This window comes from Solanum pennellii, chromosome 9 (assembly GCF_001406875.1).
Source record: "Solanum pennellii chromosome 9, SPENNV200".
Taxonomy (NCBI): domain Eukaryota; kingdom Viridiplantae; phylum Streptophyta; class Magnoliopsida; order Solanales; family Solanaceae; genus Solanum; species Solanum pennellii.
The window spans coordinates 70,250,411-70,277,606 of NC_028645.1; the positions used below are offsets into that span (position 1 = coordinate 70,250,411).

Sequence of the window (27,196 nt, forward strand, 5' to 3'; positions counted from 1 at the left end):
TACTATCCTGGTGTCGGAACGTGACACCCGATCCATTACTATCCTGGTGTCGGAACGTGACACCCGATCCATTACTATCCTGGTGTCGGAACGTGACACCCGATCCTCTACTACTACGTGTCGGTTCGTGACACCCGATCCATCACCCTAATTATTTTAGTTCATCAAGCCTTCTTTTATATCAAGGCATCATTATTAACAAAAAGGTTTTAAGGTTTAAGATTCAACAGCCTCATCATGCTAATTCATCACAATTATATAATCACATCATGCATGCACACAATTAAGCATATAGGAGACTTTACAATACTACCCAATACATATCATTCGCTATTAAGAGTTTACTATGAAATAGCATAAACCATAACCTACCTCCACCGAAGAATCGTGATCAAGCAATCTACTTCCCAAGCCTTTTTGTTTTCCTCTTCGTTCTCCCTTCTCTCGTTCGTTTCTCCCTCTCTCTCTGTTCTTCTATTTTTCTTATTCAAACCCTTTTTCTTTTACCCTAATTGTCATATAATTAAGTATAAAAGATGATAAAAAAAACCCCACTATTTATTTCAAGGTTAGCTCCTTTAACCCCCAAGTAATTGAATTATTAACATTAACCCACTAACTTTATAATTATAAGCATGAATAGTCCAAAACGCCCCTTTAAAAACTTTAGCAGAATTCCGACCCAGTCAGGGTTACGGAGCCTGTGACTGTCCGTCATGACTGTGACGGTCCGTCCTGCAGGTCCGTCACAAAGTTCAGAGAGTTAATTCTGTGGAAGGATTTGTGACGGTCCGTCGTGCCAACGACGGTCCGTCCTGCCATTCCGTCGTGAAGTTTAGAGAGTCGATCTCAGTACCCAAATTTTCAGAATCTAAGTGTTTTGGAACGAGACCCCCTCGACGGTCCGTCGTGCCCATGACGGTCCGTCGTGGGATCCGTCGACCCTGACAGTTATTACCAGAATAAACTCTACTGCTCAAAACGACTAAACAGGTCGTTACACTGAGTTTAAACAATTATATAAATTTATTCGTCCAATTGAAACTCAATTTTGTGCTCGTTTGCCAATCAAATTTAACTTTTACTTGTTAAAATTTATTTCATGGGTCGTGATAAAATCAAATCTCAAAATATCGAAGCAAACTTTCCAAATCAGTCCAATTATTCATGCTAAAAATGAGAAGTTCCAAAATAATTTTTTGATCACAAAAACTAAAAAAGAACCTTTTTAATCAGCACATTTTTATCCCTAAACAAGGCCAAAACATTCAAAGGTTAAAAATTAATTCGAAACTCATACAAAATTTCCACTCACAAATCAAATATGCTACTAGCTTGGAAAGAATATTTCGGATTCAATGAAATCATCAAACTCCCAAAGGAGGTAATTCTTTCAATTCATTTCTTTGTCTCACCAAGGTGATCACAATTTTGGAACTTTGGAAACCTCATCGAATCATTAATATGATTGTAAGTCAAGAGAACAAATCCAATCTTAAACAAAATTTCACCTTCGATTGACATGCAAAAAGGCAGACATAAAAAATCATATCCCATGAAATCATGAGAATACTTAATGATAAACATCATCCAAGATTCTTTGACCCCATACTCCTTCATAACCCACATATTTGTGTGACTTCTCTGATGATTACAAAACATAGAGAGGCCATTTCCCAGCACATCGAGACACGACATGAAAACAAAAGTTCCTTCTTCGCAACAAGGTTATGCCATTTCTCCCCATTTCTCCCCATTTCCTGATTCAACAAAAATGATGTCCCAGTTTTCATAATAAGAGTTAATATGCATGGTAGAAATTGCCTAACGAAGATTCTCATTCACAAATATATTCGACTTCATCAATAGTATCCCAATTTAAAAATCATCCAAATGGCTCCAAGAATTTAAACTTAGACTAAATATAATTCCCATATCATAACGTGAATTATTATAAATCTCATATTGGATAATATCCACTACCTTATAATCTTTATGAAGGTCATTATATTCAAACCATACTTGAAAAAGCAACTAGTGATAGCACTAGGTATTTTGTAGCTTCACAATTGACATACTCCATATAAAATAGCAAGACAAATCAACCCATTGGTAGAACCTGACATTCTTAATGCCAAGGAGGTTGAAATTGTCAAGCTCAAGTCTGAACTGCATAAGGTGATCTCAAGCGGACCTGGTATCATTTAGGATAACAAAGAGGTGCTAAGCAAGTTGAGGGCTGAGAATGCACTGTTGCAAGCCAAGAATGCCTCACTTAGTGAGGAAATCTCGACTCTCAATAAGCAACTCATAAAAACTAATGAAGATGCAAATGAGTTGTTGCTTTTGCTTATGTGTACTTTTACCCCCATTCTCCCTCCGTCCTGAATGTGTGTAGTTGTTTCTATCTATCCCTATGTACTCAACTCTTGTGGCTTGGTGTTTTTGACATAATTCGGTGGCTAGTATATATGATCTGATGTCTTTTGTTTTAACAACCCTGTCTATGCGTGTTTTTATTATCTTTTTACGCTTACATATGCATGTTCTGAGTGGCCAATAGCCCTGGATTCTCTTGTTTGACTAGTGTTTTGATTTGCATATGTTTACTTTCTCTCCTTTTCAAGGATGTCAAAAGGGGGAAAATTGTGTATACTTGTTATGTTCTACAAGGGTGCTCAGATTAAGGGGGAACATAATTGTGTGCTCACTCGTGTAAAGAGTTATGCAGGTTGTTTCTCATCATTAAAAAAAGGGAAATTGATAAGAGCTTAGTGCTTCTCGATGTTTTGATGAACTCATCACAAGTGCAGAGACCCAACCTCTGCAGTATGAAAAACTTTTCCAGGCGTCAAAGTGTTGGACAAGTGTAAAAGTTGTCTGCGTCAGGCAGTTGGTGAAGCGACGGAGTACTTCACCAATCAAAAGTGACGAGGTTGTTTCTTTGATGGATAATAAATCTTCATGGTATAAATCAAACCAACAATAACTCATTTACTCATTCATTCAAAGAGAGAATTTTCAATCTTCAAGAATAGCAAGGGAACTGATAGAAGCGCGTTTATTGCTTTTTCAACTTACTGCATTTGTTTGCTTGCAATTGTTCTTATATTGTAGAATTCGTTTCAACTGTGAAAGAAACGTTTCAAACATGGGTGAATCATTGTAAGGGTTGGGTTAAGGGTAACTTAGGCCTTTACTTCAAGTCTATATTAATCCGTTAGGATTAGTATAGAGAGTAGTGTTGTATCTGCTCAGGCTCAGCTATGTGATTGAAATTATTACTTAGTGTGGAGATTAGTAGGTTAATCTCTCGTTATAACCGACTTTTATTCTTGCTTGTTGAAGATTAGTAGAAGTGATTTTGAAAAGTCTTTTTGAAAATATGTCGTGGTTTTTCTCCCATGAGCAAGGAGGTTTCCACGTAAAGTTGCTTGTCAATCTTTACTTTCCAACAAGTATCGAATGCATTGTTAAGAGCTCTAACTAGTGATATGACAATTAATTATAAGAGAGACAAAAACAGCACCACAATATCTCTATATATATAGAGAGAGAGAGCGTGTCTTAGAGTAAATATGGAAATAGAAAGGCAGCAAAAATGAGCCAAGCTAAGGAACTTTCAGTGTTCACACTTACTGTAGAGATGAGAAGAAGGAGAGCTCGATAGATTTCTCATTTCATTTAGGTGACGGGTTTTTTCCCAATTAAAGCAAGGAAATCAGTTAATTAAAGAGAGGAAATCAGTTAACAATACAAAAGAACAATTGCTAGGTCTCAAGTCACCAAATCTCTCATGAATCAAGCTTGCTAAAGGGAAAAAACAGATTGTTACAATTACCGTATACTGTCATGAGATGACGGCTCTCTGTTGATTTTATCTCAAGTGACAGGGACTGAAAAACACATTAGAGAGGACAACCTGTTTCTGATTCACTGGCGGTGCTGGGGAAGAGCAGAAGAGAAGGGGAAAGGTGGCTTGCCAGTGGAGAGGTGGCTGGATTAGGTTGTTCAACGGCATTTGCTGGTGGATCGGCGAGAGGAACATCGATGGTCGGAGCAGTGGAGGTGGCGAGGTGTGGTGTGGGCTGTGAGAGGCTGAGGGCACGTTAGTTTTGTGAGAAATTGGAATTGATTTAGGGATTTGGGGTTTTGGACATATAAAAATTAAAAAATAAGGGAAAATTTTCAAAATAACAGTATTTTAACATTCAAGAGAACTCATTAATAACACTTTCAGTATTTATTAAAAATATCAAAATATTAGTTTGTTATGTATCTTATTTATGTTTTTATTATTTATTTTTATTTAAAGAATACAATTTTTTTATAACTAATTGAAGGAATTTAGGGAAGTTAATTTTTTTTAAAAAGGAATAAATGCTTAAAAATCTCATCAGTTACAATTTATCAAAATACACCAACTTTCATCTCTTTTATCTTCTTTTACCATGTTCTAAAAAATAGGTCTTTCACTATTGTTCTAAAAAAATTCAATATCTAATTTTCTTAATCTTTTTTGTTTAAACACTTTTATTTACCAAAATAAATATCCAATTTTCACTAATTATTATTATGAAAATCATGGAATTACCACATCTATAAATTTGTCAATTTTCACTATTGTTATGAAAATCACGGAATCAAAAAATTCAATATTTAATTTCCAGAATTTTGTATCTTTGCTTAAATTGTATTTATTATAATATGTATATCATTTGTATTTATATTCATTCTAGTTTTCATGTATACCATTTGTATTTGTATTCATTCTAGTTTTCATGTATACCATTTGTATTTGTATTCATTCTAGTTTTCATGTTGTATTTTGTATAATGAAACTAGTATCTCTTGATTAGTTTGTATTCATTCTAACATTTATGTCAAATAGATATGTAGCTATTTACGAAATATATTTGTATTTGTATATTTTTTCAGTATTTATTTTTCTCTTCAGAATTTTATTTTCTTTCCTAAGTCGTATTCATTCAAATATGTATATTATTTGTATTTGTATTCGTTCTAGTTTTATATTGTATTTTACATAATGGTGTATAAAATATTTTTAAAAAAATGATGAAAAAGTGAGAATGAAATATAAATTTGAAAAAGAATACTAGAATATTTGTTGCAATCATTCTAAAATAAAAAACATAACTAGTAGGCTTACCTTGAAATAAATATAATTAGGAACAAATAAGATTCATAAACTATGCAACATGATGAGATTCTGACTGAATACAAATATTCATCGCATACATAGTAGTTTGAATACGAATTGAGAAAGGATACAAAAATTTGAAGAAAAAACTATAAAAACAAATTAAACTAATAAAAGTTGTTCTTCCTATAAATAAAATACATAACTAGCTGACATACCTTTGGGATGAATACAAATTAGGGACAAGTACAAGATTTATAAAACTATGCAACGTGAGATTTTTAATAAATAAAAAATATTGATAGCATACATAGTGATTTGAATACAAATTGAGAAGGAATACCAAATTCTAAAAAAGACTATAAATACAAAACAAACTAATAGAAAATTGTTCTTCCTTGACTTGGTCTTCAACAAGTTTTTGAAATCTTCTACACCCATTTTTTTTCTTTTATTAATAGTGATACAAAAAGATGCAAACAACAACTCTTTGATCGTCTCTCTTCCGTTATTTTAGTAGCGGATCCTACATTGTCCGTTATTTCTTGAGTAATATATATTAAAAGATGAAAAATCGTTAGAAAATTGTTGATTAAGTTTCATACCTCTTGTAATCTTCTTAGATTCGATCATTAGAGAGTGATTTTATGGTTTTGATACCCTAACGAAAATTGATCAATTTAATACTCTACTACAAACAAATTTTTTGAAAAATTTAAACAAAAAAAATAGTAAACAAACCTAAAAATCGGATGAAGATGCATATGTTAATCAAAAGGATTGTTATGAATATTTTTGGAGATGATATATTTCCCAATTTCTGAAAGTATAAAATAATTGACATTGTGGACACCTTTATAGGGTCCGTCCCAACATCCCCAACACCCCACTGTCCAATTTTCTCCAAGTGTCCACCAACGGACACATGCGACGGACCGTCGTTCCCACGACGGTCCGTCCTGCACAACCGTTCTGGTTGTCAGAGACCCTATTCCTAAGAGTCTCTCACTTTGTAAGTGTCCTCCAACGGACACATGCGACGGACCGTCGTCCCCACGACGGTCCGTCCTGCACAACCGTTCTGGTTGTCAGAGACCCTATTCCTAAGGGTCTCTCACGTTTTCTAAGTGTCCTCTTACGGACATCTACGACGGACCGTCATACCCTCGACGGTCCGTCCTGCATAACCGTCATGATGGTCAGAGACCCCTTTCCTAAGGGTCTCCAACTTTTTCCAAGTATCCTCTTAGACATCTATGACGGACCGTCACACCCTCCATAACCGTCATGACGGTCAGAGACCCCTCTCCTAAGGGTCTCCATACTTTTTCCAAGTGTTCCACGATGGACATCGACGACGGACCGTCATCATCACAACGGTCCGTCCTGCTTATCCGTCATAACTATCAGAGACTTTTCTTCAGGTGTCTCCACATAAACATAGTTTAAGTAAGACATGACGGACCCCATGACGGTCCGTCGTACTCACGAAGAGCCGTCACCTGGTACGTCGTGTTTCACTGTTTCTACAGAAATGTCATTACATCTTGACTCTTTTATTTATTTTGTGTCATTTTGTTTGTCTTGTTTGCTCCTTCTAGTACTAATATTGATTCTTTACAAGTACTATCTATCATGGCACCAAAACAAGATCGAGTCTACGCACGTGGGCGATCAAAGTCTGTCGCCCCGTCTGCCCGCCTAGTCATTGGCTCTGATGATGAGCGTGACCCCGAGTACGTGCCCCCAGGCACTTCCACCCTATCCCGAGCTGCACGTGCTGCCAGAGTTACGTCCAAAAAGGTGGTGTCCGGCGTAGTCACTGCCTCCCAGTCTGATGAGAGCGCACACTGACCGGCACACCTTCTGGGTCAGCTACTCATGAAGAAGGAGCGTCTGGCTCCTTAGGAGTTTCGTGGTCGAAGGAAGCCTCCGGGTCTGCTGAAGTCCCTGCACCCGCCACAGCTGCACAGTCTGCCTCGTCTGATGAGGCTAACAGTTCTGAATCCACACCCGGCTCACCGACTCGTGCTCTCACCCCGGTTGCCAACCAGCCCAACAGCTGGTGTGTCGACGGGCAGTATCAAGTTTATTCAGACGCAAAGTTTCTGAATGATAAAGGAGTTATGACACGGACCCTTACATTGGAGAGGCGGGTCCTTACGGGAAGTCTTCCGACTATGCCAGAGATCTACAATCTCTTCACCAGACACCGACTGGAGTGGATAGCGCATTCATTGGGCCGTTGTAGTGAAGAGTTGGTCCGAGAGTTCTACGCCTCCTACGTGGCTACTCTCAGATCACAGATTCGTAGGCGGGCTGCCCCCATCAAACAGGCCCCACTGGAGCATGTTCGAGTACGTGGCATTAAGGTTGATATCTCCCTGCCTACCATTCACCGTTATCTATACGGCGAGGATGTTGATGCCAACCGGACTCCTCTCACCGTCGAGTTTGACTACTGGTGGCAAATTGTCAAAGATGGTCAATTCTTGCGTGAGCCATCGCTGAGAGAGACCACCAAGAGGTGGATGGCCCTGCACTTGTCTATTGATGGAGAGGGTGCCAACTAGGTAACCGAGCCGAAGGGAGCCATCAAGAAGGCTAAGCTGACCTTCACGGCGAAGTTCTTATGGTTGATTGTCCTCCACTGCCTTTCCCCCACAGTCGCTGATAATATAGTCATATGGGATCGTGCAGTATTGATGGCGGCGATGATAGCCGGGTTTGAGGTGGACTTGGCTAGGCTTCTACAGGCGGTCATGCACGAGAGGGCTTTTAAGGTCACAACTACTTACCCTTTCCCGTGCATGATATTTTCTTTATGCAGGTCCGCCGGTGTGCCTATCTGGCACATTGATCAGCTCAAGACCCCGCTGGGCACTGTTGATATCGGCCTCATCAGGGATGAGGCCAATGAGTTGGCTCCACGCAGAGGGCCCCGTCCAGAGTTACCTCCACTTGGTGAAAATCTGGCTGATACGGTAGCACAGGCTCGCACGCCTACGCAGGCTGCTTCTGAAACCACTGACACTACCCCGGTCGAGTCTATCCCGGATAGTAGCACTGCCCCGAGCTCCTCTCACTCAGCCCATTTCCCTGCTCTGGTCCCGCTTTCTAGGGTCCAGAAACTAGAGGCACAAATGGCTACACTTCTGCATCACATCCAGCCTTGGATGCAGAGGTCTATTGCTGAGGCAGAAGAGCGCTTGGAGCGGAGAATGGTCCAGCACACAGAGCGGAAGATCGCTGAGGTTCATCAACGCTTGGAAACTTTTGAGTTGCCGGTGCTAGCCCGGCCAACCCCTCAGGTGGATGTGTCGACCCTTCAGGCTGCGGTCGAGAGTCTTCGCGCAGACATTGATATGATCCTAGAGGCTAGGGTGCCTGAGTCTGAGGCCCCTTCTGCAGAGCCTGCTGAGGACACAGTGATGGCGGCCTTATTCGCCACTTCTGAGATTCCACCACCTCCCCCTCGAGAGCATGCCAAGAGGCGTAGGTGTCGAGAGGAGGATGAGGCTAGAGCACGAAAGAAGGAGGCGCGTCGAATGAGAGTTGTAGAGTTAGCTGCTGGGGCATCTAGCTCCAGAAATGTGGAGATAGCGGGAGGCACTGCTGATCGTCGGCGCTTTGCGTCCCAGGTTTGCTTCACCTACCACTCTAGTATTTCAATTTTTTTATGCATTGGGGACAATTGCATGTCTTTTTGTTGGGGGTAGGGTAAATGGAAAGTGAGTGCTAGGGTAAAGTCTTAGTAGCCCAATTCACTATCCTCTTTTGGGGTTTTCTTGCCTGTGTTCTTTTTCTCCAAGAGACTGATTATTTTTACTATTGAACCGGCATGTCTATATCTTGTGTACATAGTTTAACTCTGAAGCATGATGGCTAAAATGATATCCTGATGAAATGAAAATGATGCATGACTAGGCATAGTAATTGATAAATGTGTGTCTCTAAGCATGACATAGAGATACACCACTGCATGACCCTAAGTCTAAAAATTCGAACTAGGTGTCGAATAATCTGGTAGAGTAATGAGATGTCAAGTGAGTGTGAGGAAGATTTGAATAGTCCACCGTTTGTACTGAGCTAGAACTTGCTTGGTTAGTCCTGCTAAAAGTAAGTTGTAATAGACAATTAGGAAAGGATCATAGGCCCTTGTTCAATATAGCCAATTTTTAGCCTAAATAAAAACAAACCGAATGAAATTAATCCCTCTTTGATCCAAATAATTTGAGCTTAAACTAGACCTTTCTTTTTCACCCCAACTGATCTTTTCTGGGAATAATGTGTTGGCCCTGGTCCCTCCTTGGACATGTGCACCTCAGCTTATGCTAAAAGCATAAGTTGAGGGTGGCTAATGCAGTAAACAACCTTTTCATGGCTCTGACCCAACTTTGCATATAGTGTACTTTGACTCATGGCAAAGCCATGAGTTGAGGGTGACTCTTATGAGGAATGCTCTGGAAAGTGGGGTTGAAAGAACAAAGAGAGAGAAAGAACAAAAGTAAAGTGATTCAAGAACCAGTCTAAAGAAAAGTGAAATAAAAAAAATTACGATAAATACAAGCAAGAAAAGAAGAGAGTCACTTACACAAATGATGAAAGAAGGGAAAATAGCAAGGTGAAAGAATATGAGAATTGTGCAAAATAAAGTGATAAAAAGTGGTATGTTTAGCCGATATGTCAAGGAGGGCAAAAAGTCACTAAAGTATACCTAAATATACCCTACCTGACCCTGAGCCTATGTTACAAGCTAAGAAAGTCCTATCGTAATCCTAAGAGTTGTATGGCGAACTTAAAGCAGTGAAAACAAGGGCAGGCTTATGGCAATATGTATAAATGAGTTGTGAATTTGTTCTGAGAGTGAGTGTTGAAAAGAAATCCTTATACTCAAACTGAAATCATTGTGTGAAAAATGAGGATGTTGTTTTGAAGTGAGGACATTAGTTGCAATACCGGAAATATTAGCACATCGGTGAGAAATTGAAGAGGATAGGTGTCAGTGCATGGTGAGTCTGTGTGATGGTCTGATCCCACATAATTCAAGCCTAATAGTGATAAAATGCATAAATATGATGAGACAGATCGGGATTGATAGCCAAATGATTGCGAAAGCTAAAACATGGATACTATTGTACAAAGATTTTGTAGTGAGTCATAGTGCATCGCTTGAGGACAAACACCGAATTTAAGTTGAGGGTGTTGATATACCGTGGTTTCACGGTATATTTAATGCTTTTTCCTTAAGTTTAGTGTGTGTCCAAAAACCTTTTTGTATTGATTTTTATGTAAGTTTCTATTTATTTGCAGGAAATCTGTCCAAGGATGAACGCGGAAGTTTTTGAGCAATAAATGCAGAAAAGTTACCACCTACGGAGCCTGTGACGGTCCATCGAGCCTGTGACGGTCCGTAGGTGGCACCGTGGTGAAGCTGCTGAAGGAAGATGGGGAAGTCTGACCAAGTGTGGGATTAAGAAGTGCATGACGGACCGTCGTAACCATGACGGTCCGTCCTGCTGGTTCGTCGTGAAGATCAAAGAAGTAGTCCCAGTACCCAAATTCCAAGAGTTGAAGTGTTATGGAACGGAGACCCTCGACGGACCGTTGTGCCTGTGATGATCCGTCATACTTGCCGTCGAGGGTAATAAAGAGAGCAGCAGAAGAATTTGCAAAGTATGGGACGACGGAGTCTATGACGGTCCGTCGTAACCACGACGACCCATCGCGAGGTCCGTCGACCCAACCGCGTTTTGATAGATTTCCAGCAAATAGAGGCCTTCTTTGATTAGGTTTTTGTTTTTTATAAATAGTTCGAAAAACCTCGTTTTGTGGGTTAGACTCTTTGTTGGTTAGACTCCTTGTTATTTTAGCTTCTTTTGTGAATTAGACTTGGTGATTGTTATTACACTTTTGGAGAATCTTTAGTCTTAAATTAATTTCAGTAATTGATTGTTGGTGATTTTGTTGATTAATCAAGTTAACTTCTGGATTTTATTCTTTCTCATTGAAGTAAGTGCATGAATTCTTATATTACATATTTGAATATTGTGATTATGACTATGGGTAACTAAACTCCATAACTAGGGTTGTGGGAACCATGGGTGAATAATAAGATAAAATCTAACTAAAATAACAATTCTAGAATAGTGTCTTGCATGTATTGATAATTCTTTCGCTTAGAAGTCCTTTTAACGGATGGCCAACGTTAGAATTCGCCTTAATGCTACTTGCCGGACCAAGGAGGTAGCTAATAGGAGAATTATCAACATAGATTTAGTGTATACTATCTAATAGGCTAGTATTGATTGGTACGAGGTAATAACTTAGTCAAATATCGAATACAATGCTTAATATAAGTAAAGGTAAGGGTTAGTATAGCAACACATGTAGCCGGACCAAGGTGCGGAGTGAAATTTTCTAGATGCCGGACCAAGGATTTAGAAATACATAACTTATCACTTTGCATGCAAGATACTAGGAAAGAATTGTTATAGTTAGAATTATCAAATTAGGAACCTGTGGGGAACACGTAAACCCTAGTTACTCTTATTAATTGATTAAACTCCAACATTTGAATCTGTTAGTTGTCTACTGTGATTTAGCTAGCTATTTTCATTTATTTAGAAATAGAAAACCCCCCTTTTATTATCTTTGTTTTCCAAGGAAATAATTGACTAAACAATAGTAATAATAGATTGAAGTTAAGTTCGAACTATTTTCCTCGTGGGAACGATCCCAACCTCATTAGTTGAGTTCTTTACTTGATACGACCACTTTACTTCTTATTTGAGAAGTAAGTTTGAGAGTATCGTTAATATAGTGATTTCTCTTGTCAGAAACCCAATGATTTTTGAATAAAGGATCTTTGATCATATCTTTGATTCACTTTGTGATTGATTTGCTGATTCATGTTCATATCAGATATGTGCATGACAAATAATTTCTTTCCTTTATTTGATGATCTTGAGTCTTGAGTTGATCTTTAATCTTGATTTGATTCCCCCTAATTGTGAGCTTGACTTCTTGGTCATGTATTTCATCCTCGATTTGTCTTTCTGATTTTACTTGAGAAAACTTCCTTGTATGCATTTCTTTGATTGTTGCAACATGTGATGTTTGATCTGATTTATCAAATATTCACTTTCCTTATTAATTGGATCTCATCATGATTCCTGAAATCCTTCATGATTTCCATCTCGTTCCTTTTCTGCATCATATGATTAGTTAGGGAGTGTATTTGTCATTATTAAAACATATGACAATGAATGAGGTTAATAATATCTTGTCTTGTTATCGGAGTACAACTAACTCTATGTATTGCCATGCAAATACATAGGGCCTATTCTGTAAGGGGGTTAATTGATTCCATACGCTTCTGATAGAGAAGAGATTGAAGGTTTGATCATCCATGAACTTGAATCAATTGATATAAATTTATTCTTAATAAATAAAACCATTCTTGATATATTTACTCTTGTACTAACCGAACCATCAATTTTTCCGCTCCTCTCCTTCTTCAAAACCAAAAAATTGCAGACTTGTTTTCATAAATATAGATGAATTCAAAAATACAGCTTCAAACTCAAACTTCTTAAAACTAGATTCAGGGTACATACTTTTAAAATTACGAGCTCATACCGAATACTCATAAAGGTTTGAATTGTTTTTTGATTATATAAGAAAAATTGAGTTCGGATGAACTCGTTAGTTGTTGTCCAAGAGTTGCGTTCGTTATCGTCCATAGACCTTCAATCCCGGTTGGATTGGCTTTCTTCTATTTGGTTCTACCTTCCCCCAATTTTTCTTTTCCCTCGATAATGAAGATTGTGAATGTTTTCAATCTTAGGGCTTTAGCTTCATAAATTTAAATAACTTTGTACTAAAAGAAGTAAGATAAAGTTAAATTAGGGGTCTAAGTTTTATAGAACCGCGTTTAAACTAAATACAGAGAGAGACTAAAAGTGGGATGATTTTGTTTGATGAAGGAAGAATTGGCACAAATTATTCGAGGTGAAATGAATCAAAATTTTTATTAGACAAGGAATATATTAAAGAAAGAAACTACAAGAACCGATAAAACTCTCAGGTTTCTTTTTAAATTCGTCCCTGGCCTTAAACAATTTTTTTTATCAAATCCGCAAGAATCTGTCACGCCCTGAGCTACCCCAAGACGCAGGCACGAGACCTAGGACCACAAGTGATCCCAATCTAACCCTGTTGGCATGATCATGAGCATACTAAAGAAAATAAACTGATGCGGAAGTTAAAACATATTTAAAATGAAAATATGGGGAATACCCATATACTATAACTGAGATAAATGATACCGATGAGTTTAATACAAAGAAGTTATTAACTCAACACTAAGTTGATAGCCTCTAACTGACTAGAAATACTAGGACAGACCCCATCTAAGTCTAGAAAAAACTGAAACTAAATGACTAAAAACAAACTGAAAGGAACTCATGATTGTTGTCCTCGGAGAATGACGACTAACCAGTGATTCTGCTAATCTGGAGATCGGGAATCGATCTAAGCGTGATTTTAATGTTGAAAACCTGAACCTACATAACGAGAAGATGTAGCGCAGGTATGCGTCAGTACTAGAAAGGTACTGATCATGTAGGATAGACTAAAGCTAAAATAAAACATAACTGAATAAGCATAAAAGTAAGTATAATATTCTGAACATGATATACTGAATTCTGAGCTAATTGGATGCAATGAACAAATTTATAACATGCTGAGACTGAATACTAACTGAACTATAAATATGGTCAATGCAGTAGATTTTGTCTGAACTGTGGGAGCTACTAATAACCGATAATAAAACCACATAAGCTAAATGTGGAGTCCGATTATACGCACCATCGAGATGACCCAATATACCCTGTCAGAGGTATAAAGGCATGCTGGCGTGATCACTAAGTAGATTCCCACGAAGGGGACTTACAACCTACTTGACTGGTAATTCTGGGACTATTGGGTACGTTGAAACCTAGTCCAACTCGGTATTACGCTACTCCCAATGAATTAAGTGATTAACATATTATGACTGAATTTCTGTAAATACTGGATAGCTCAAAACTGAACATGCAAACCGAGAATGCAACATTTAATATGATAATAATGCATTAATAATTGAGACATGTATAACTGAATAACTGAAATATCTGACCTAGCATGCGCAATTCAAGAACTAAAGAAATGCATAGCTAGGGTTCTGAAATTCATGCAATAATATGAGTAAAAACATGATAATCTTATTTGGAACATACAACTAACTAATTCATGATGTTTTGTTGAAGTTCTAGAAACCCTAAATCTAATCATGATATGGGAATCAAGAATCTGACTAAAAACTAGGGATCCAATGGGTGAAAGGAACCCACTAATGAAATTCCAGATACTTGGTGATGAAATCCACATAGAAATATTTAGATTTTGGGGATGGAACTGAAGAAACCTTGTTGAATTCTTGAACTAGATTCTTCACCTTTTTCTCCTTTTTGCTTCTAATTTTCTAAGTTTTGATTTATAATTTTGACTTACGTAAGTTCTCGCTATGTTTCTAGGCTTAAACTGACTAAAATATGATGATTTAGGGCTTAAACGACGTGTCTTAAGGTTTAAACGAACTAGGACAATACCAAAAGACCCCTGGAAATTTTTTTGTTGGACCAGAAGATGACCTGGACTGACGGGTCTTTATTAAAATGGGCATAACTTTTTACACGGAGGTTGAATTTTAGCAAACTCGGTGGATTTGGAAAGATAATTCAATTATCTATTATTTTATAGGTTATGTGACACCTAATTCATTTTGTTCTAAGAGTTATGACCATTTGAAGTTGACCAAACAACATTATCCCCCTAACTGACTACTTACATTCACCTACGGTCAGACCTGCGGACCGTAGATCGAACGACGGTCTGTGATGGTCATCCGCAGTTCGTATCAGAGGCTGGGAAACTTGAGTCTCGATCCACGAACACAGACCACGGACCGTAGTCTGACTTACGGACCATAGACCCGTCCGTGGATCGACACTTCATCGATTTCTAGGCTAAGTGTTTGGGAGAGTTTCAATGGCAAACGACGGATGCACGGTAAGGTCCGTAGATCAGACTACGGTCCATCGATAGTGACCGCCGATTACACCTGCAGATTTCTAAAAAGTTAATTTTTGGTCTAATTTGAATATGGGGTGTTACAGAATCAATTGAAAAGGAAAACTAATTGTGATTTCATGTGAAATTATAATTGTTGTGATAAGTTATGACTTGTAAATGAGAACATAGATGAAGCGATAAGGGATAAAGGAAATTCAACAGTAGTTTTTCTTACCAATTGTCAATTCTTGTGAAACATTCTCTGACTTTGTTCTTTTGTTATGTTTTGGATCAGTTTTGGTTTTAATAGTTATTTTTCTAATTTATGTATTGGTGATTAGCTCATTGTTATTTCCCATTGTAAATTCCCAAAATCAATTTCACATGGCTAACACTGAGGTGTGGTTCGGACTTTGGATTGACAAAAACATTGTTATTTTTGTTTCTTTTTTTATCTAGGTAAGCATATTATCATTAGGGAGAAAAATGATAATGTTCATTAAAGAAAAAGAGAGCTTTAACAACAACATGATTGTTAGAATATGATGTGAAAAGTGACGCCTCCTAAAACAAACATGGTTGTTTATCCTAGTAATTTTCAACATACCACAATGAATAATGGTGAGTTCCTATCCATGTCAGGTTAATATCTTTTTTTGTGCATTTCAGCATATTTAACAGTTTCATTCTTGGACTAATTTCATTGTTTTGTACACACAATATGCTCTTTAGTTGTTGGGGTAAAGTGATGCACAAGATGGATAGTTCCAATCAATTTTAAAGATGTCAGATAGGTTTTGCTGTTTTTTTTAATTGATTCATGATAAACATTTTCAAAAAAATAATAATCAGAGGTAATAGCTATATTTTGCATTGTACTTCCTCTGGGTTTGCTATTTCTGAATTTGATCAAAAAAATGGTTCCAATTAATACAATGAAACCCCGGTTAATGTGAATCCTTCTAATTCAACAATAAATTCCTTTGACTGGTCTTTTGGAATATTAAATTTATGAGACTTTTTTAGCATGATATTGACGCAACATCTTAATTGCACTATAGTAGGGGTGTCTTAATTGCTCATTTTTGGTGAATTTAAGAACAAAAGTTGTCCAAGTGATACTTAAGGTACTATATTTTGTACCCATTGCACAAAGAAAATTAAAGGACCAAATTTTAGATAATAATTATATAAAATATCTTTTGGAGACATTACTTAATAAAATATCAAAGCCCTAAATCTTCTTAGAGAGCTTAGTTTTCCTGCAACACATGGAATCAAAACCCTACCATCGGCGGCGCAAAAAGCGGAGGAAACGCACAAACAATGCTCCATTTTCTTCCAATTCTTCTTTAGTTCATGATTCAAACTATAGATCCATCGTTCTGCGATCAAATATCATCACTAAAATCCTCTTTAAGGCTTTTGGTGAAACCTCTCTTGCAATTCAGGTATGTTTCAAAAAGCTGCTTATCAGCATATATGCTACTAAGTATTGATTGTTGGATCGGAAAAATTTCTATGGTTAATTTGGCAAAGGAAGCAGTTAAAGCTAATGTTGGTTGGATCTGGTTCATTAAGTATGGTTGTATTTGGCAAATGAAGGTGTTGAAGTTAAGCTTATGCAACATGGAACTTCATCAACAAAATATTCTGCCAAAAATTAAAATTTATTCAATACTTAGATGAGCATGTTGAGTATTTCAGCATCAAACCAAAATTTCAAAGTATGTGTTTAATTAGCCTTTATCAACAATAAAGAGAAGAAAGGAATGTCAAATCAAGAAATGTGGCTATTAAGAAATGGAATTGTATGATTATGATTTGTTGAATTAGCCCTTTTTAACAATGAAGAGAAGAAATGGAATGTAAATCAAGAAATATAGCTAGTGGAGAAATGAAATTGTATGCTTGTGATTTCTTGATTTTGGATACCAGTGAAAACAATGAAGGTCATATTCCAAAAGTGCGAGGGCTTGAAAATTTCAAAGGGGAGAGAATTCATTCTAGTGATTATCAATTTAGTAAAAATATGAACATAAAGAAGTATTGGTTGTTGGATCTGGAAATTCTTGTATGGAAATTGGTTTTAATCTTTCAAATTATAGAAGTCACACATCAATTGTTGTTAGAAGTCCAATAAGTTTCTCTATTTTGTCTTTACTTAATTTTTGTTTACATCAATATAGGTTTGTATTTGTTGAATTTTGTAGTTGATATCGATGATATTTTGTCACTTTAATTGGTACCTCAATTATATTACTTGGTATATGTTGCTTTTTACTAGAACATGTAGTATTATAACTTTGTTTGTCAAGAGATTGGTGTTTCTTGACTGTCAACTTTAGGACAAACCCTTAAAAGAAAAGGTTGCAATTCAAACATGATTTTCATTTTGTTTTCTTTATCACCCAATCATTATACTCTTATGTGTGAATTCTCGCTTTTCACAGGATTTTCTCATGATTTTTATTTTGCTTGATTAACAGTCAGGTCATTACTCTTAAATGAGAATTATTGATTTAATTGAAGTTTTATTTCTTAATATTTGATTGGATCTTGTTTTCTTCTTCCCTAAAATGCGCCATGAGAGCTCCGTCAGGCCCGTAAAACTAAAAATAAAGGGAAATCTACATAGATATGCTATATAAAGAAAAGGGTAAATATTTTTCATCTATAGAAATAACATTTTTCTCATGGACACCTACAATATATTCATAATACAATTTTGATACATATACCGAAAAACAAATTATAAAGCACATATATTGTAAGTTTCATTTATTAATAATACATATCACACATTTTAATATATTTATGATACATTGTATCAATTTCATACCAAAGATAGCATAATATACTTAGAACACTTACAATACATTTATTTTGCAGGCATAATTTATTTTTAGTACATAACAGATGTGTCATAATATTGTTATGTATTGCTATAGATGGAGATAAATAAAAAAATATCGCTACAATAAATAATAATCTATCGATAAATACTCACCCAAGTAGTTTTTCCAAAATGAATAAAAAAGAATTAACTTAAGTATCCATTACTCAATTGATTAAACTAAAATTTGCTAAAAAATATATTTGATCACGTATTGTTTGTTTGTTGAAAAATTGATCGTAAAACATGTGATTTATTAATGGATATGAAACATGGATAAATTTTAGGAATTAGTTTTAAAATGAAATTACAATTTATCCCTCTTTAGTTTGTAATTACATTAATCCCTTAAAAAGTAACACAAACCAAATACATTAATATGTAACTCGGATATATTAAAGAGTATCTCAAATACATTGTTTAATAAATCGAATACAAAATATATATATCAGATACATTAAAAAATAAACCGAATACATATAGCTCGAATATATTTAAAAAAAATAAGAGATTTTAGAGGTTTCTAAAAATAGAAAGGAATATTGAAAATAAGAGAAACATAAGACGTGTATTTCAATAATCTTTTCATGAAACATGCCATCAAAGTAGTTAGCCCAACTATTTTTTTTTTTTGTTTTTCCCCCGGTGTTCGGTACCCATAATGAAGCCAAACTAAATCAAAATTCACGCCAAGAAATCCCACATTAAGGAGTAAAGAACTCCCTATCAAAGGTAACTCCGTATCCTAGGGGACTGAAGCCGAGACCTCTTGGTTAAGGATGAAGCAGTACTTACCACTCTACCACAAATCCTTATTAGTGTGAGCCCAACTATTAACCAAGGGAATAGATGAACCTTTTTTCTAAAAAAATATTTTGTTAGTTGTTTTAGAAGTTCAGTTCCATGTTTTAAAAGACATTCAAAGATCATTTTTCTTTCATTCAAACACTTCAAAAAAAAAAAGAAAAAAACAGGACTTCCCTTCCATTGTTACTCCAATAGTTGATACATGTAAATCTCAATTTCGCTAAACGCCGACATCTTTATTCTACATGTAGTACATTTCACATTCCTATCTCAAAACAAAAGCAGACTTTGGATATTATAAGCATGCTCATTTGGCATCCTTAGACAAGAAATTGTTGTTATTGTTGGCCCGGGCATTGCATAAGTCATCTACAGCATCCCCTCGTTCAAACACCGCGGCAGCCCCCATTCCAGAACCTGCACATGACAGGACAAACATACAAGTTCAAGACTATGAGCCTGTTTGGTTCAGCTTAAAAGCTGGTCAAACTGACTTAAAAGCTGGTTTTTGACTTATTTAGCTGTTTGGCAATACTCAAAATAACTTATTTTAAGTTAAAAAAAACTTATTTTAAGCCAAAAGTTAAAAGCTGGGGTAGGGTGCTTTTTTTTTTTTTAGCTTATAAGTTGTTTTAAGTTGACCATATTTTTTTCTTTTTGCCCTTAATATTTTTATACAATCTCCAAATTACCCACATAACCCTAACATCTCTTTCTTTCATTTTTCCCTTTTCACGTTCGGTATAGCAATTTCAGCACTTTTATCCAAACGCATAACTGCTTATTTTAAAAATAAGTTTCAGCACTTTCAAAAGTACTTTTTTAAAGCTGCTTTTATTAAGCCCATCCAAACGGGCCCTATATTTATAGATCTAAACTTGCACCACATAATTTTTAAGAAAAAGAAACACACCTATGCACATGGAAATCACACCAAAACGACAGTCTTTGCCACGGCGTTTCATCTCATGAAGCAGAGTTGCCACACAACGCGCACCTGAAAGGAAGGAAGGAACGAAGGGAGGATGTATGTGAGGCAAGATTTGATGATTTGAAAGAAAAAAATGACTTCTTGTTTAGTCAAATATCAAATATTTTAGAACAAACTCATTTTTTGAAAACGATTGCTTATATCAAATAATTACCTGTAGCACCAAGAGGATGACCAAGAGCCAATGCCCCTCCATTCACATTAACATTTTCAGGGTCAAGATTGAGTTTCTTTTGGCAATAGACATATTGGGATGCAAATGCCTGTCAAGTTAACATATAATTGTTAAGACAAAAAAATTGTGGTTTGATCTTGGAGGTGTTTTCATCAATTCAATATATTACCTCATTTATTTCAAAAAGATCAATATTGTTCAGCTCAAGACCAGCAGACTTAACAGCAGCTGGGATTGCAACGGCTGGGCCAATTCCCATAACAGCAGGATCCACACCAACAGCAGCAAAGCTCCTGCATTTCGAAGAAAATTACAAGCTATATTTACAACAGGAACTTTTGCTCCGCGATTTTGTCACTTATTCCTGGCACCAAACTATGTCTCGAATAGAGGTGACAAATGGGCGTGTTGGACTGAATTTGGGTGGGTCAAGATTAGCTGAGATAAATGAAATTATTTGGGCTGAAGTGATTTAAATGCAGGTCAAAAGCCAACCTGCCCAATTTTTACTAAGTTCTAATTATTTTATTTGTTTTTTCAAAAATTTTAGTATTACTTTTCTTTATTACGACTATATATAGTATACCAAACAAAAAAAAATGTCTTTTTGAAAAAAATTTGACAAAAATTCCCATGGATCAATTTGGGTGTGTATATCAGCCCAAATTTTAATGGGTTGAAATGAGCCTAGCTAATAATGGACGGGTCCATAATCAGCCCAAACTTGTGCTGATTGTGCGGGTTATGATTTCATAGGCTAGTTTGGCCAACGCTAGTCTTGAGTAAATACTTTTTCACTTGACATTCCACTTATACATTGTGTGAAATTCAGGAACAACTCCATTTTCATGTCTTTCTAGAAACATCAAACTACATGATCCTCATGGACTCTGCAATGCTCTGCCTTAGCAGCCGCAACTGATGAGAAATAGAGCAAACACCATTATAAAATACTCATTCATTTTGAAGTTTCCATTTCTCAAAGACCAGATGTATCAAAGTGAAGGACCAAGTGCTAGATTAAACATGAGACAACCAAAATTCAGGGCGGAAAACTCGAAACCTGGCTCGTCGTACTCTGAATTAAAGTTAACATTTTTAAGGGTATAGAGTCTAGCTATCATGTGCAATCTCTATTCATATGCAAAGAATATAGCTTACCTGAATACACCAAGAATTGGAAGTCCCTTCTGCATAGCTACACTTCTCTTCATGAGAAGCACTGCAGCCGCACCATCACTGACCTGGCTAGAATTCCCTATAAAGATCACGTAATAAGCATTAAGTTCCAAATTCAGAGTATAATAAAAAGTTTAACATAGTATGAAACTAGTACCTGCAGTTGTTGCTCCGTCTCTTTTGAATGCAGGCTTCAGCTTTGCCAGGCCAGTCAAATTTGTAGTTGGCCGAATGCCATCATCAACAGAAATAACAACGGGCTTCTCATTTCCAGTTTGTGGGTCCACGATCTTTCATTTTAAAACATTAGCCATAAAAGTTAGAAATATACAACCCTCACATGGAAAAAATCTCATTCAGCAGCAAGTCTACCTTTGTCAAAACTGGGATAATCTCATCTTTGAACTTTCCAGAAGCAGTTGCAGCAGCTGCTCGCTGGTGAGAAATAACCTACAGCAGAATATTGTCGGGATTAGACCACTAGTTGTACTCCTCAAAGCAATAGACATTTTAATCGAATTCAAAAATCTTACAGCAGCCTGGTCTTGTTCTAGCCGCGTCACTCCAAATCGCTGTGCAACATTCTCAGAAGTGATGCCCATAGGGAGAAGGCAGTCACGGGCTTGTGCAAAAGCATCTACCTATTAAAGAATATCTCAAGCTTAAAACATGCAACTACAAAAAGAGGTTTCAGGTACAAGGATGGAAAAAAAATGAGTTTGATCATACTTTCGGATTAGCTTTTACAACTAGTCCAATATTGTCAACTGTCATGAACTCTAGTCCAGCACCAATGCCTGCACAAAAGAAATAGTTATAACCCAAACGGAAATAGTAATTGTAGAATGTAGTGTTTCTGTATATGTCTATGAACTTGTATACCTATGTCGTAGAATCCTGCTTTTATTGCTGCCGCTACATCAGCAACAGCCTGAAGGCCAGAAGAACATTGCCTGTTCACAGTTCTGATTGGCACAGTATCTGGAAAAATGATCAAGTTAGACCATATATATTTCGAGCGAGTGAGAGCATGTCAGAAACTGGAAAGAAACGGACACCTCTTTTCGAGATAATCATATGAATTTGCCTAGTTGGTTTCCGTTTCATAAACCAATTTTGTTAATCACAATCACAGTTTGGCTATTGTACAAGAAACCGTTACTTTTCAAAAGAACTAGAAGCATTGTTTTGAATTTATCATCAAACTAAGGTGGTTTGACAGTCAAAATCAAATAGGATCATTCTTAGTTGCGACTTCATATAAAACGAAGGAATGAAACAAATTACCTGGAAAACCTGCATAAAATGCTGCCATCCTGCACTCCATTGCTCTTATTGAACCAGGTGCCAAAACCGTACCAACAACAATATCTCCCACCTCACTTGGGTTCAGGTTGGTTTTCTCAACTACTGCCTGCAGTACAAGATTTGCGCTCATAAAAATTCTCAAAAATCAGAGAACAAAGTACTTGTTATCTCTTCATAAGTACATTGTTCTTTCTTTCTTTTCTTAATAAAGCTAGTGTCTGGCTAGAGTTGAGAAATCCTCGACTATTTCACCAAGTACCTACTACCTCCCAATCTACCGAATAAGCCTTAGACAGAAAATTGGAAGACACCATCTCCTCCCTCTGTCTCAATTTATATGATATAGTTGGAATCTCAAGAGTCAAACAAGAAAACAGAAACCGTGATTTATTTGTATGTCCTTTGAATATTTTAAATTGTTAATTTCCTGACTTATAGTACTTTTTATCTAGTTTCTAATTATGTAAATTAATTTTTCAATAATCTTAAAGATTGTTTATCTGAATGCAAAGTCAAAACAAAGAAGCTTGACTCTCGAAATCCAAACTATGTCATATACATTGGGATGGAGGGAGTAACATTTTTTTTATATATAATTCTATTGTTAATCAAACATTCAAGAGTGTAGAAGCTGTTATATAGACACATAATATACCTTGAGAACTGGAGCAAGTAAATCATCTGATAGTGTATCCTTAAAACCTCCACGTTTAGCTTTGCAAATAGCAGTACGGTAAGCTCTGCAAAACATCAAATTAACAACCACATTAGTACAGAAAATCAAACATTTATAAGAAATGTTTGATGATTTAATTAAGTGAGAGATAACTTACGCAACGATCACGACATCATCCCCAAAAGCAGATGTCCTATGGTATGCAGAACTGTCACCAGCTAAACAAACTGAAGGCTGTTTGGAAGGGAAAAAACAACACCGAAGATTGATCACATTGAAAAGAAAGAAAACAATAGGAATGAGTTGTCTTAAACATCATCTGAACAAATTTAAACTGAGCTGCCACAGTGTGGAGCTAAGGTCTGTGTCAATATAGGTTTGCTGACCTATTTGTTGAGTTGATTTGGTCACTCAACTAATAATTATTACTTCCTCTGGTCAACTAATAATTATTACTCCCTCTAGTCCATATTAAGTGAATTATTGGGTATGGCGAAAAATATTAAAGGGTATATATATAATTAAAGGCTACTTTTCATGATTATTACCCGATTGTATTCGAACTGTTCAACTAAAAATTATAAAGTACTCCATCCGTTCATTTTCAATTGTTATATTTTCCTTTGATAGTCATATGATATGAACTTTGACTAGCATTTTAATATGTATTTTTTATTATATTGATATAAAAAAATACAATTTATAGTACTTTCGATATAGTTTTTTAACATGGAAACTTATATAAATATACTAAAATAAAAAAATATTTATCATTTATAGCAATAATTTTTTTTTCACTTGATCACTTTTAATTCATTTATAATACAAGTTTAATACATATTACAAAGAACAATTTATTATTCATATATAATACAAGTTTTAATGATAGATAATACATTTATCACACATTTTAATACACTTATAATACAATGTGTCAAATTTTTACCAAACAAACATAATATATTTCAAAAAACAATTATGATTCATATATATTGCATACATAATTCACTTTTAATTCATATTGCAGATTTAACATAGTATTGTTATAAATGGTAATAAATAAAAAGTATTGCTAAAATCAGTAATTATTTATTAAAATGTACTAATTTATGTAATTTTTCCTTTTTTTAATATCTAAATTTTTATTTTAAAATATCAAATTAATGTAATCTAATTTAGAGTCCGTTTGAATTGACTAGCTTTTAAGTCAAAAATAAAAAGTCAAATTTAAATGACTTTTAAGTAAAAAAAAAAAAGTAGGGGAGACCTACTTTTAGTTATTAAGTTATTTTAATTTATTTTTAACATTGTCAAACACTTCCTAACTTCTTTTAAGTCATTTTTGACTTATTTTAAGTCTGTTTAATATTTATTAAACACTTTCAGAAATTAAAAAAACATACTTAAAACTAGATTTGACCAACTTTTAAGTCAATCCAAACACCCTATTAATTTTAAAAAATAGTCAAATTAACTCGCGAAAATTGTTATATACCAACTAAAGATGAATGAACGGAGTCATTAAAAATCTCATTGAATGAAGGGTAAACAAGGAAAAATGATCCCTCAATTCTCTTAAACTATGGAAAAAGTCCCCTAATTCACTTGATATGAACTCAACAGAGATTTATCTCAGTCTCACAAAGTCACATTTGATTCTAATTTTCATGTCTTTCTTATATAACAACTAGTAATTGACTGACCATCTGAGAAATCAACCCGTCATTTGCCGGATAAACACTCAACATCCAGGGATAAAAACTACAAATAACTCAAATTCAGAGAGATTCTTATGTATTCAAGGTTCTTTTTTTCCCTTTTATTAGAAAAAAATATCAACAGTTACAAAGAAAAAAAAAAGGGGGGGGGGGGCTTACAGNGGGGGGCTTACAGTGATAGAAGAAGAACGAATGGGCTGAAGATGCTCCAATAGAACTCTCTGCCTTTCAATAGCTTTCTCCATGATCAATTCCTCTTTTTTCCCTTTGAGACCTGCACAAATGAAAATGGGTTGTTAAAAGCTACTGAACGAGTCCCATCATATTTATATACGCACCTAATTATTAAATAACGTATTTTAAGAGGACCAAAAAAAGACCCAATGAAATTTAGTGGAATATCTGGGGGCATTAACTCATATCACATTACTAAAATATTATTTCTATGTTTAAATATTGAATAATTAAAATTATTTGTTTTTTTAATATTCCAATGATTATAGTTTTGACATTTAATAATAAATACATAATATATAAATATATTTTTTAACTCCACATTAGCTAATATTTAAGTTTTTTAATTTTATGTGTGTACAATTAAACATTTAAACTTATATAAAATTAATTAAATAAACACACGTTCTACGAGACATACTACACCTAGGACGTCACATAGGACACGCATGACGAATGTATCTATTTGTTCAATCTTACACAATTTTAAGAGTCTACTTTATATAGAACCAAAATTGGAGAATATGAATGTCGATTAAAGTCAAATTAAAGGATATATTTATGTATCATACCAATGAAAAAAGTATAAAGATCATCAGAGAAGTTTTAATTTTTTTTATATATAATAATTATTACCTTCGTTTTTTCAATTTATGTGGCATTTTTTTTTCCGAGTCAAGCAATTTAAGTTTGATCGATAAGTTATGCATGAAATCTTTAAATTTTTATAAATAAAATTTATATATTTATAAAGTACATAAAAAAGTACTGTTAGTCACAATAATTGACAATTTAAAATATTTAAAATATGTATGACAAAACTACAATAAAAAATATACTTGTTTGAATATCATAATTTAAAAAATAACACATAAATTGAGACAAAGAGAGTAAAATTTAACATAAAAAAAGAATAATAAATAGATCTAGACAATTTTCAAACTTTATACAAAATCTTATTCGATTTAATATTTTTAGAAGTATGTAAAAAGATATTTAATTAATTATAAACTGAAGAATTTAAATTTTCATTAAATGCAAACAATTTAGAGTAGCCGCTTTCACATACTTATTTTAACGTTTTTCAAATGTATTTTTTTCATCAAAAAATAACAAGGAAAGTTTAACGTTTTTCAAATGTATTTTTTTCATCAAGAAATGACAAGGAAAGTTCAAAGAAAACAAGATAGTACTTGTTTAGTAGTTACAAGTAAATTGCCCTAAAGAAAACATTAGACTTTTCCATTTGACCATATTGTTAGTTAGCGACCATATTTTTATGCATAACGTCCCCGTTTTCCACGGGGAGACGATTTCCATACAGTTTTTTTTTCTTGGTCACTCATGAGTTCTCCATTGTATTTCTTTTTGTATACATTGGTTGTTAAGCCCATGTGGTTTGTTGGAATATTATTTTATTATTCGAATTTCGACTTAAGGTTATAGAGCCGTCTCAGGAGATTTAAATTCAAATTTTAAATATAGATCATAACCTTTAACAAGGACAGATGCCAAATTTATTTTTTGGACTTTTTAAATGTGAAACCATTTATTATTATATTTTATATAATTGATTTGTTCAAAAGAAAATTTGATTATGCAGATTGATTATTGAGAAAAGACATAAATTCATTCCTAAAAATGTATCAAAAAAAAATTTAATGTATAAATTATTGAGGCAGTCTATTACATACTTATACTATTCAAAAGTAAATTTAATACTACTCTTAAAAGTGACATGGAAATAATATTAAATAAGAAATAAATAAGGCATGTTTGAATTGAAAAAAGACAAAAAAAATGTTTTTAAACGAGGCTCCTCTCCAGTGCTTATCTCTCCATTTTGCCACAGTGCTATCTTCTATAATTGACACGTGTCCATTTGATTTTTAATGAACCAGAATAATTTCTTGACCAAATACTATTCACCATGGT

General features: G+C 34.9%; 1 protein-coding gene across 1 annotated transcript; it reads right to left on the minus strand.

The window, feature by feature from the left end:
- Positions 1 to 19,127: 19,127 nt before the first annotated feature.
- On the minus strand, positions 19,128 to 25,358 carry LOC107029325 (3-ketoacyl-CoA thiolase 2, peroxisomal-like). Its single transcript, XM_015230716.2, has 14 exons — positions 25,201 to 25,358; positions 23,467 to 23,543; positions 23,289 to 23,373; positions 22,613 to 22,739; positions 22,208 to 22,306; positions 22,055 to 22,122; positions 21,859 to 21,966; positions 21,698 to 21,775; positions 21,483 to 21,615; positions 21,308 to 21,404; positions 20,316 to 20,439; positions 20,126 to 20,234; positions 19,894 to 19,977; positions 19,128 to 19,397 (listed from the first exon to the last, which is right to left on the minus strand). The coding sequence occupies exons 1-14, from the start codon at positions 25,270 to 25,272 to the stop codon at positions 19,288 to 19,290; spliced, it is 1,371 nt and encodes a 456-aa protein (XP_015086202.1). The 5' UTR covers positions 25,273 to 25,358; the 3' UTR covers positions 19,128 to 19,287.
- Between the last annotated feature and the right edge of the window lie 1,838 nt (positions 25,359 to 27,196).

Bases quoted from the DNA above. Each gene is read 5' to 3' on its own strand.
- LOC107029325 (XM_015230716.2), bottom strand. From the start codon at position 25,272: ATGGAGAAAGCTATTGAAAGGCAGAGAGTTCTATTGGAGCATCTTCAG. The intron at 22,307-22,612 runs GTAATTTGTTTC...TCATTTTTCCAG, and splicing joins ATTTTATGCAGGTTTTCCAG to ATACTGTGCCAATCAGAACT. The intron at 19,398-19,893 runs GTGTGTTTCTTT...TGTCATGTGCAG, and splicing joins TGTGATTTCCATGTGCATAG to GTTCTGGAATGGGGGCTGCC.